Source organism: Saccopteryx bilineata, chromosome 1 (genome assembly GCF_036850765.1).
Source record: "Saccopteryx bilineata isolate mSacBil1 chromosome 1, mSacBil1_pri_phased_curated, whole genome shotgun sequence".
Classification (NCBI taxonomy): domain Eukaryota; kingdom Metazoa; phylum Chordata; class Mammalia; order Chiroptera; family Emballonuridae; genus Saccopteryx; species Saccopteryx bilineata.
In genome coordinates, this window is record NC_089490.1 from 372046010 (window position 1) to 372058493 (window position 12484).

At 36.6% G+C, this 12484-nt stretch overlaps 1 protein-coding gene across 1 annotated transcript in view; it reads left to right on the forward strand.

The window, feature by feature from the left end:
• The window catches only part of ANO3 (anoctamin 3), a 251800-nt gene that overhangs the window by 71028 nt on the left and 168288 nt on the right, over positions 1 to 12484 (forward strand). Inside the window, exons 2-3 of the mRNA XM_066251152.1 lie at positions 3935 to 4129; positions 5191 to 5262. Coding sequence (XP_066107249.1) covers positions 3935 to 4129; positions 5191 to 5262 — 267 coding nt within the window. The remainder of the gene's footprint in view (positions 1 to 3934; positions 4130 to 5190; positions 5263 to 12484) is intronic.

A 12484-nucleotide genomic window follows, 5' to 3' on the forward strand; every position in this document is an offset into this window, starting at 1 on the left:
ATTTTTCTTGTGACCTCCATGCCAATCTGTGGTTTGGCAGTGGCTAGACTCCTCTGTCTAAAAGCACAAAGGTGCTATCATTGCCTCCAGGTTCCCATATCGCTCCCTCTCCCTCCTTGCTCTGCAGGCACAGGGCTGAAGTTTTCTGGTCCTTTAGTTGTATAAGGCTTCACCAACCCTTATTGGTTTCTCTTACCTTGCCTGGACCCTTGTAAAGAATTCCCTTATTCAACTTGCATCAGTTACTCTATGTTAGCCATCCCTAGCCTACCGAGATTCTGCTATAATAGACATACTTTTCCTTGTTCAAAGTGAGAGTAAACTTGAAAAGTGAGTGAAGAGTAAACTAGTGTAGAAGAAGTTTCTGAGTAAACAAACTTAGAAAAGCTCTAGCTTTAATATTCTAAGTTATATTACAACGCGTAGGGGCCTGGAAATCAGGTGGATGGGGTTTGTTTCAGCCTCCCAGACTTCCTGCATGTGGGATTGGAAACAAGGTACTTGGTTCCTCTGTGTTTCAGAATCCTCACATGTCAAGTAAAGATGACAAGTCCTACCAGGACTATTGTGAGAATTATTAATAATATACAGGATGGGCCCTGGTCGGTTGGCTCAGTGGTAGAGCATCAGCCCAGCAGATGGATGTCCCAGGTTCAGTGCCTGGTCAGGGCACAGAAAAGAAGTGACCATTTGCTCCTCTCCCTTATCTCCTCCTGTAGGCAAAGGCACAGCTGGTTTGAGCATCAGCCCTGGGCCCTGAGGAGGGCTCACTTGGTCTGAGTTTGGTCTGAACATTGGCTTCAGGCTGTAAAAATATCTTAATTAATTTAAGCATTAACCCCAGATGAAGGTTATCAGGTGGATCCCAGTTGAGGTGCATGTGGGAGTCTTTCTCTTTATCCTCCCTCCTCTCACTTTCAAAAAAAATTAAAATAAATGTACAGGATATACCTGGCCCTTTGTAAACAATCCATAAATGTTCCTTTTATCATTAGCAATAACTTCCAGTGCTCAAACAGCAAATCAAAAATGTTCCTTTGAAAAAGATAGAGCTACTCCTAGGAATTTTGACATGCAAGAAAATCCTGTGTCCATTTATGCTTTTGTCCCCCAGTGTGTACTTATTATTTAGGTAGATGTGCTTTGATTATACCAACTAATATAGGAAACTATGTTTGGATATTATAAAATAAACGGCATCCTGAGACACTACCTATCCTCGATCCATCGATTCTAAAATATTTCTAATCTAGGTATGAAGTCTTTCTAAACCAATTCTTCTTGAGAATATAACAGGGGGCAGACAAATATAATTTTTACTTGTAAATTTTTCTCTTATGGACATAGTGTAAAATTTATTAAGTAACAAAATCATGTTGTTCTGCCATAAATATTCCAAAATTCTTCTGACAAGTTACTTGATAGAATATTTGAAGTTTATCCTATTTTTAAAAAGTATCTTTTCCATGAGTTCTTAGGATGAGTTAGTTTTCTAGAAATTTTTCCAGAAGAGGGGTCTTTTGAAAAATGTATACTATGTTTTTCACTGAGAGCAGTAAAATTTTCTAACCCTTCAGTTTTCTTTTTGAAGTTTTCTAAGGATTTTTTTTTTCATTAAAATTCCGCATCAGCTTTAAACTCATTGAGTTATATGGTATCTGAATAACAACTTCTCTTTTGATGTTTGATGTCTTATGTGAATGCATCTCTAGAAAATACCTTTTTGCAATTATTTCTCTTGGATCTTTCTGTATACTCAAGTGAAATTGTCATTTCATTAGATCCTTTTAAATATGTGAGCATTTATGAAGCACTCCTAGAACAGTTGGGAGTGGTACTAATTGTTGCTTTAGAAAAATCTGTTCTAAATATAGGAAATGACACATTTTCTTCAGTTCTGCAGGTTTAGCCTTGAACTTGAGAGCTGCATATGCTTCCCTAAATTGACATGTTATTGTGGTCTTTTTTCTGGTTATTAGCTTTAAATGGGTAGCTATCAAATATTATTTAGAAGTGCCATGTAAAGCCATATTAAGAGAAGAAATAGAACTTTGTAATGTAGAAGGAAAAAGGTCTGGATTCGCTTTGGGTGCTGTTAATGTAAATCACACCAAGCAAAGAACAGGACTGCTAGTTATGCCAAGCAGAATGTGATGGCAGTTGATGTGGAACTTTGAAAAGAAACTTTGTACTCTTTAGAACATAGGATTCCTGACTTTCAGTTTAGACTATATGGGTTACTAGCAAAGATTATCTGTATAATATCTCTGGAAACAGTTCAGAAAATGAGCAAACTGCATTTGTGTTAGAGATATAGGAGGGTGGACATGCCGAGCAGTAGGAAGGTTGTTTGTTTCGGCTTCAACATTATTTTCTTAATTTCCTTTAAGTGTTCATTTGACAAATATTTTTTAGCAGTTATGTGTTTACGGAGAGTTTTCTACAGAGTTTCTTACCTACATACACAGTCCTTTGAAGAAAACGTGTTAAACCCAAGAATTACATATAATAAAAACATAGGAGAAGAATATGCCAAACGGAATCAGCTGAGATGACCTACACTGGTACCACCATCTGGCCGAGGAGTTTCTCGTGGGTGGTTTTATAATGGCCTGTGTATACTTTTTACTGATTTATACTATAAAGATCTGCTTTTATGTATCTGCTTCCCCTGCGAGTGAGCACCATTTTACACCCAACACTGAGTTAAAGTTGGCTCAGAGAAAGAACTCAAGAATTGCTTGAAATTATTAAATAGAGGATGGAAAACTGAATGAATAAAAATTAATCTAAAAATATTAATTGACCCTTGTTTTGTGTAATCAGTTCCACACATTGTTAACTCACAGCAGATCATTTATTGCTCATGTTTGGTATTTTATAGGACAGTTTGAAATAGAAAACATATAGTTTGATAGATGGTCACTAGACATTTCCTGTAGATAGGGCTCAAGCAGTATATGTTTCTTTTTCATCAGAACATGTTCCACAATTCATGAAGATTTGGCTATGGAATTAGTAGAGGTTTGCTCTAGTTCTGTGATGTCTACAGCAGAACTAACACTCTGTTTAAAATTGATGTAATATTTGTACCAAGCCAAACAACAGTAACAAACCATCCCGGTTGGGGTTCATGAGGATCCATGGAACTGCGTGGAAAGATCATCAAATTTGGAATCCAATAGCTGTAGCTTTCTCACTCAGTCCTGCCAGTTGCTAACTTCACGACCTTGAGCAAGTAAATGTCTTAACCATTTTGTTTCATTTTCCATCTGAGGTGGACATTCTTTGCTGTAGCAGACGTTACTGGGGCTTCCACTTCTGGAGTCAGAGTCTTCATAAGTGGCATTTTTCTAGTAAATCAGCCTTCTCTGAATGAGGGGAGGGACTTACACTGAGCACAGGAATGCTTTCCTTGGACCTCAACCCGCTGGTCAATTGGACCTCAACCCGTTGGTCGCTATCCTCTCTCCAGCCTCTTGGTCACCACTAATGCAGTGTACATGTGTTTAAGGGAAGCCAGCATATAGAAAGAAGGGCTCTTTATTAATAGTAACTTGAATGATTATGACTTAGTTTTTATTTATTGTTCTGCTGGAAAACCTAAATAGTTAGATTTATCCAAAGACAATCCAAACCACTGTTCTTCTAATTAAATGAGCTTACACATTCATTTGTTTTCTACAGAACCTTTAAAAAATGGCAAAAGACCAAACTGAAAGAGAAGCTATTGATTTCTCAGAACTATTTGACAGGAAACTATAAGTATTTCCCATGATTAAATATAAACAAAACTAATTCAATTAATTTTTATTCCTAAATGGTGCTTTTTAAGAGTAGTTTTCAGAAACTGCCATCACAAGTATCAAAAGTATTCGTTAATTTTTGCTGATTTTTTTTCTTTTTGTTGACACCCACCTGTTTGAATTTTTAGGTATGAATATTAGCAAGAGTGAGATAGCAAAGGAAACGCCATTAAAACCGTCTCGGAGATCCCTGCCTTGCCTGGTGCAGAGCTATGCGTACTCAAAGAGCCTGAGCCAGTCGACCTCCCTCTTCCAGTCCATTGAGAGCGAATCTCAGGCTCCCACTTCTGTGACCTCAATCTCTGTTGACAAAGCTGAGCAAGGTGAGCTCTTCTTTCTTGTTCAACTCGTAAAGACTAAAATTGTCAGACCATTCTTCCTTTCTCACCTTCATTCACTTCACTGGTATTTGTGAAGCTCTTTAAGAAGGAGGCTGGCACAGGAAGAACAGTACAGTTCCTCATGCCAGTGGGATGAAAGGTCATTTGTTGATTAGACTTGCTTTCAGTTCTGTCCTGCCTTGAAGGTTGCCAACTCCAGGCAAACCTAGACCTACTATTTGCCGTTTGCAGGGGAGACAAGACTAGCTTATCTGATTGTTGACTCATTACCATTCCTGGTGAAAATTTATAAGTATTAATTGAGTAGAATTTGTCATCAATCGTAAACTAAATATCCTAAAAAGACCAAAGATTTTAAATAATATTGACAATGAAGCAGTGAAGATTTGGATACATGAAGCTGTGGTTGGACAAATGTTGCCCACCAAATGTTGGGACGGAAACCTTAGATAATACAAAGGCTGAAATATAACGAAGTGCCGGCTAGATGCCACATTAAAGAGACTGGTGGCTGTCCTTAGGCAATGTTCTCCACACAGATCTGTTGTTCATCTGAGACACACCATTGTGTTCACATGAGTCAGGGGTCAAAATACAGTCAGGTCACCTTATCATGTAATAAATGGGGTGTATTTTTATTTTCCCCTCTCTTTCTAAAAGATTTGTATCTTATTAGAATGTATTTCCTTATTCTCTCTTAGGGTTGCTTCTTCCTTTGGATAACTTGAAAATACCGAGATTAGCTTTTCAATATTATTGTGAAATCACTACCTATTATTAATAGTCATCTTACATCTACATCCAATAAGGAAAGTGGCTAATTGTTCGAGAGGATGAAGGTGTTACAAAATATAGCACAGATATTTCTTTCCCATACTGAGTGAAATTTTAAATAACTCATTAACTTAAAAATTTCAACTCATTAACTTAAAAATTATTTATATTTGGCCATTATTCAGACATTAGTCACTTTGATCATTTTCCTGTTATATTTTTATTTCTCAAACCTACCAGTGTCTTTCAAATGTCTTTTTTTTCCCCAGTTAACTCCGAGGAGGATAAAAAAGGCTCTGTACTCAGATGCTCTTTTGCTGACCTCAATGATTTTTGCTTAGGTGAGTTGATATCTAATTTTTATATTATCTTTTCCACCTCCCTAAAGGTAAGCTGTCTTCTTCAAACTTAGAATATAATGTTTTTATAAGCAAAATACTCATGTTTGCTCCTTAACATTCTGAGGGTGAGTATAATATTCTGAGGTTAAATTATTAAGATATTTTATATACAGTTTTACATTCAAATAATATTTGAAAACTTGTAATGAACAATAATAATTCGATAACTGAAAAATATAATTACTGCTATTATTTTTGGACATTCTTTGCAATTCTTTATGAATAAATTCATTTATATTACTCTGTCTACACATCAAATTTTAGCATCATCTGTTGTTGATTTCCTGTTGTGCTAGATGAAAGGTTAGTTCTTTTATATAACCTTTCCATTTTTCTTAGTTATATTGTTATTTTCAATTTAAACCTTTCAACTGACTAAATTTGTAACTTTAAGCAGTATATTTACACCTTTGTATTATGATCTATCACATTTCAACATATATTTCAACTCCTCACTTGGCAAATATATTACAGTTATAAAAATAATGCTTTCAGACCCTGGCCGGTTGGCTCAGTGGTAGAGCATTGGTCTGGCGTGCAGGAGTCCCAGGTTCAATTCCCGGCCAGGGCACACAGGAGAAACACCCATCTGCTTCTCCACCCCTCCCCCTCTCCTTCCTTTCTGTCTCTCTTCCCCTCCCGCAGCCAAGGCTCCATTGGAACAAAGTTTGCCCGGGCACTGAGGATGGCTCTATGGCCTCTGCTTCAGGCACTGGAATGGCTCTGGTTGCAACAGAGCAACACCCCAGATGGGCAGAGCATTGCCCCCTGGTGGGCATGCCGAGTGGGTCCCTGTTGGTCAGGCGCATGCGGGAGTCTGTTTGACTGCCTTCCCATTTCCAATTTCAGAAAATACAAATAATAATAATAATAATAATAATAATAATGATGATGATGCTTTCTGCAGGTGTAGTTCCAAGTTGTAAGGACCTTTGTGCCTCTCCATATATTCCAAGAGTCAAGGTCAAATGGACTCTCCAACTTTCCATGATACAGTCAAAATCATACAACATTGTACTTACTTCATTGTTTACACCACAACCTTTGTTAGTTTTATTATCCTAAACTATCTGATTATTTTTCTTGAAAAAACAAAAATATCCCTTTTTCTAAACATTTTCATTACGTTCATTTTCTTGTTTTTATATCATTTATCTCACTCTTTTTCTTAAAGTAATTCTTGTTTCTACTGACTATTCATTGGATTAATGGGTAATCCCAGTTTCTAATGTCACACTTATGATCCTTTATTAATTTTCATTCTTTTTTTTCTGAATATATTCTTAAGCAATCACCTCTTAAAGCTGATGTGATGTGCTTACTTTCTAAGTTATTGTATATCTTAAATGACTTCAGTTTACTCTTACTATTGATTGGTTATGAAAAGATTTATTAAAAATCAGGGGGTTTTTTTGTTTTGTTTTGTTTTTTGTATTTTTCTGGAGCTGGAAACGGGGAGAGACAGTCAGACAGACTCCCGCATGCTCCCGACTGGGATCCACCCAGCACGCCCACCAGGGGCAACGCTCTGCCTACTAGGGGGCGATGCTCTACCCCTCCAGGGCGTTGCTCTGCCGTGACCAGAGCCACTCTAGCGCCTGGGGCAGAGGCCAAGGAGCCATCCCCAGCGCCCAGGCCATCTTTACTCCAATGGAGCCTTGGCTGCGGGAGGGGAAGAGAGAGACAGAGAGGAAGGAGGGGGGGTGGAGAAGCAAATGGGTGCTTCTCCTATGTGCCCTGGCCGGGAATCGAACCCAGGTCCCCCGCACACCAGGGCGACGCTCTACCACTGAGCCAACCGGCCGGGGCCAAAAATCATTGTTTTTTAATTAGGAAACTAATTCACTATTATCCAGCCTTCATTGTTACTACTAATTCTTATTCTTTTCCAACTTATATATTTTTCTTTCTTTTTTTTTTAATTTTTACAGAGACAGAGAGAAAGTCAGAGAGAGGGATAGATAGGGACAGACAGACAGGATCGGAGAGAGATGAGAAGCATCAATCATCAGTTTTTTCATTGCAACACCTTAGTTATTCGTTGATTGCTTTCTCATATGTGCCCTGACCATGGGCCTTCAGCAGACTGAGTAACCCCTTGCTCGAGCCAGCAACCTTGGGTCCAAACTGGTGAGCTTTGCTCAAACCAGATGAGCCCGCGCTCAAGCTGGCAACCTCAGGGTTTAGAACCTATGTCCTCCGCATCCCAGTCTGACACTCTATCCACTGCACCACCACCTGTTCAGGTGGCTTTTACTTTTTAAGAACTATTTTAATATCATGTTAATGATGTTTCTAGACAAAGGAATAACAATTTATTCAGCCATTTTAAACTCTGATTGATTCTTTTTCAACAAGTTGACAAGTGGCTCTTTGATGTGATATTTTACTGTATGGACAAAATGAGAAAACTTGTAGAATATTAATTTTAGAGACATTTATTTTTACATCTAAAACTCTATTCCAAGAAAACTAATAACAAAAATGAAAAATACTTCTTTCCTTACAGCTTTGTTACAATAATCAAACTTAGAAATAAAAACACATTGATTTTTCTAGTAATAGGGGAGTACATAAAATAATTATAAAACATTTATATGCTAGAATATCACAGAAGTGTTAATAAATTTATTGAAGATTTAGTGCATGTTGTTAAGTGGGGAAAAATAGCCTAAATATAAATGTAGACATCTTCTGACTTTAATCATTAATTTAAAATGTTTGGAAAAGAGTAAGAAAGAAATATGCCGGTATGCTTGTTAATAATATGTTCATGTGATAAGATTATTTTTTGTTGTTATATTCTTCTTGCTGTCTGTTTAAAAAAAATTTTTTCTCTAAATAACATATACAAATATTATAGAAGAAGAATGCATAACGAAAAACATTTACATCAGATTATTTTTAGTAAATAAGGAAAATGCTCACATTTCAGTCAAAATAGCACACATTTTTATGAATAGTTTTTAAAAACTAAAATTTGAAACTAGTTGATAGTCACCCCATATTTGGAATAATGTTGACACTGAAAGGTTCTATTCTGGCCTTCCATTAGTAGGCAATATAATGTTTATTTATTTTTCCTATGACAGTGACGGGTTTACTCAGCTTTCTCTTTGGTCTCTCCATTATCACTTAAGGTTTTCTTTAGTTGAACAAAATTTGCATTCAAATCTGTCGCTTGCTGGACTTGCCTATGATCACTGCCTCTGAACTCGGTCTTTGCCTATTCATAAATTGAATACAAATAAAATAAAGCCAGAATTTATCAAAAAGTGATAATCATCTTCCCCAACAGTTACTTTATAACCTTGGAGTGAATTTATTTATAACCTGCAGAAATTAAGCTCTGAGTTCTCACTAGTGAACACTTAGGTGGCCTGGCTTTATTGGGGTTCTTAACCCTGTCCCCAGTTTCAAGTCAGGCAGGAGCTTCTAAAACTCTGTGGGTATAACTTTAGGGAATAAGTTCTAAATTGTTTGAAGAGTGCAGTCAGTATTTATATTTTTAGCTTTGCCTAGGTTAATATTAAATGTAGACATTATTAAAAATTTGTAACCTAAAACTTATATCTTGGTTTCTCTCTTGAGTACACTGTTAGGATACTTTTTTATAACTTTTTAATGATGAGTTGTTACTTATAACAGCATTGGAATGACTGTAAATTAGTCATGTTTCTTGTAATATTATTTTTTTGTATGGTGGCATAGAATAGTGCTGGCTTATTAAGTTTCCTAATTAAAGGAAGACAACTACAACATCAAAGAGAACATTTTATCAGACACAAAGGTCTCTTCTATAGCAATTAATTCTGAAAGAAGTCACTATTGTTAGTTATTTTCTGATTAAAAAAAAACAAAACAAGAACAAAAACCTTGTCCAGGATATCCATAACGTGGTACAGTTTGTACATCAATTTTCACTAATAATTCTCCCAAAGCCGTACCAGTTAACAGCCCAACAGTCACTCTACTCATGCAAGCCTGTCTGTTTCATTCCACATTTCTTGGTTTTGACACGTTGCCAACCCAAATATTCCAATTTCCTCCAAATGCTTAATATAATTGGATGCTCTGTCTCCGTGTTTTTTCCTCATTGTGCTAGTACATCTCAATCATATGATACACTTTAGTTGACTTGTATTTATATCTCTCCAGATAATGTACCTCCTACTCAATATTTTAGCATTCCCAGCATCTTTCTATCACTTATTCAATTTAGAGAAACATCAGGGCTCCTTAAGGGTTTAAAACATGTACACATGAGGTTTTTGCCTTTATGATGAAGGTGAGAATGAAGCCCTAGTTGACTATAGTATCACGAAACATTCCAGGAATCCATCTGGATGTAACACCTGGCTGGGAAATACTGTGTATTTTAAAAAAATTATCTTTAAAAGGGGTCAAGAAAAATGAAATCAAATATAGAAAGAGTATAATTAAATAAAACATGAGTAAGTATTTTAGGAATACATGCTCTCTTTTAAATTCAGCGAATTTAAAATTACTCTAATTATTGCTTTTTGAGTTCAAACTACCAGCTTCTAGCGTTGGGTTGGTTAGTGCATAGGAATTTCAAAGTATCAACAAGCTCTGATACAATTTTTGGAAGCTGACTGATGTAACTAATTAATGGCTTTTCTTTTTTGCCGTGATCTGCTTTGAAGTGCCTTATAAGAATATTAATGTTTTGGCAGAGAGAACTGTATGTGGTCACTGTTTTACCGAGGATAGATAGTTCTCGTTCAAAATTAGATCTATAGAGGAAGGAATATTTATAGTTTATTGGTTCAGAGCTGGAAATTCCCACTTTGGTTGTCCAATAAAATTTGCAATATAGTATGGATAAAATGTTTTTCCAGCCAGACATTGGTCAAATCTCCATACTTGTACCTATTAGCTGTGTAACTGGTATATTAATAACTTCTTTTAGCTTCAGTAATTTCATTTGTAAATTGGGATCAATTATTTACACTTTTCAAGATTATTGAATTAAATGAAGAGGCATAGCTTGATCACAGCTCCTAAAATATCACCATGGAGGTTTAACAAATATCTGTTCATTTTTTATGCAGTAACTAAGCTTATCTTTCAACACCAAATTCTGCTGGGCTCAGAGATATCTTCACTTACCAGCTGTTCCTATTATCACAAAAATGTGATTCTTTTTTTATTTTGAATGAGAAAAGAGGAGATAATCAGGCAGATTCCCGCATGTGCCCTGGCCAGTGTCCACCCAGCAACCCCATCTGGGGCTGATTCTCAAGTGCCCAGCTATTTTTAGCTCTTGAGGCTGATACCTTCCAACAGAGCTATCCTCAGCGCCCAGGGCCATGCTAGAACCACACAAGCCACTGGCTGTGTGAGGGGAAGAGGGACAGAGGGGCAATGGAGAGGAGGAGAAGCAAATGCTCATTTCTCCTGTGTGCCCTGACCTAAAATTAATCCCGGACATCCATGTACTGGGCAGATGCTCTAACCACTGAGCAACCAACCAGGGCCAAAATGTGATTCTTATAGCAGACTGGAATAACAGTAACTCCCTGAACTCTTACTGAGCAACTCTCTACCACATTATTTCAATTCTCCTAACAACCATTTTGGTCAGGGACTTTTCTACAGATGAGGAACCTGAATCACTAAGAGATAAAATAATTTGCCGTATAACTAGACATTGGAGAACTGAGATCCCGACTCAGGAAGTCTTAATTCCTCCCCTTCCTTTTTAATCACCACAATAAGAACAGAGGCCTCTAAGATGATAGATGATACTGATGATTGGGTGAGTGTATAGAAAGATGAATGTGTATAGATTAAACACTGGCACTGTGGAAAGCAGTTTACCTGCAGATTTGTTTATTGGTAGGGTTGGCTGAGTACAGCTCCTAGCTGTGTCTGACTGGTGTTAGGACTTTAGAACAAAGATGGTGTTAGGGAGAAGTCAGCAGCAAAGGAACTATACAGAATAAACCTGAATCTTCATTATCACCACGTCATAACCCTTCAGTAACCATACATGGACCATTAGATTTTATCTTTACAAGAAACTTGGGAGGAATAATAATTTTAAACATCATGGAATTTATTAGCAGTCAGAAGATACAGTTTCAGGTACTGACTCTATGTAAAACTACACATCATCTGTGCCTCAGTTTACTGATGTGTGATATCAATATATTATGCTTTGATTTCTGTCTGTAGTGTAAATAGAGAGTGTTTGAGCAGAACTGAATGAAGAGCTTTTGTTTGCCCTGGCCAGATAGCCTAGAGCATTGTCCCAAAGTGCAGAGGTTGATGGTTTGATCCCTGGTCTGGGTACGTAACGCTCAATGTTCCAGTTTCTCTCTCTGACTCACTTCCTCTCTCACTATAGTGAATAAGAAATAAATTAAAGGAGAGTTTTGGTTGGTGAAAGTAAGAGAATATATGTTGGAGGTGATATGTAAATTATAAAGTATAACCATAACCTTCGGCCATTATGATTATTATTTTCATCTTCAGCCTCAGCTACTCTGGCAGTCCTGGAACACATTACCTTTAGCAATGGGAAGGTTGTAGAGTTGCAAGAAAGTGGAAGCCAACTCATAAGATCACTCGTGCATACTTAACATTGTCTAAAAGTTACCTCATCTATCTCTGAATGCTCCAGCAGTTATAATATAGTATAATGAAATAATGAGATAAGATGGTATTATCATAAATAAGAACATGATTGAGCTGGAATAATTTGGCTATAAAAATTATACTTCCAGAGATGGTTTTAAGTTTTATATTGCAAACATAATGGCCTACTCTACTGATTGGTCCCCTAGAGCTTTGAGCTGCTGCTGGTTTATGTACAAGATTTAGAAGACCTAATGGATTCCCACTCAACTCAACAAAATTTCCATCATAAATCATATTACTGGTAATTGTAAAAGGGATATATAATTAAATTTTAAATTGTTCATGGGCATACTCAAGGTAATTACATTGAATCTTATTCACTTAGGCTTTGAAAATGGAAGATAATGGCTTTTTTGGTAACCTCAATTTACATAATTTGTTTTGTAAATTTGTAACTACTAGAATGTGAATTTAAAGAAAGGCCAAAGAAAAGGAACATTCATGGTGGGCAAAAGTAGATTTACAGTTGTGAATATATGAAACTCAGATTATTCTT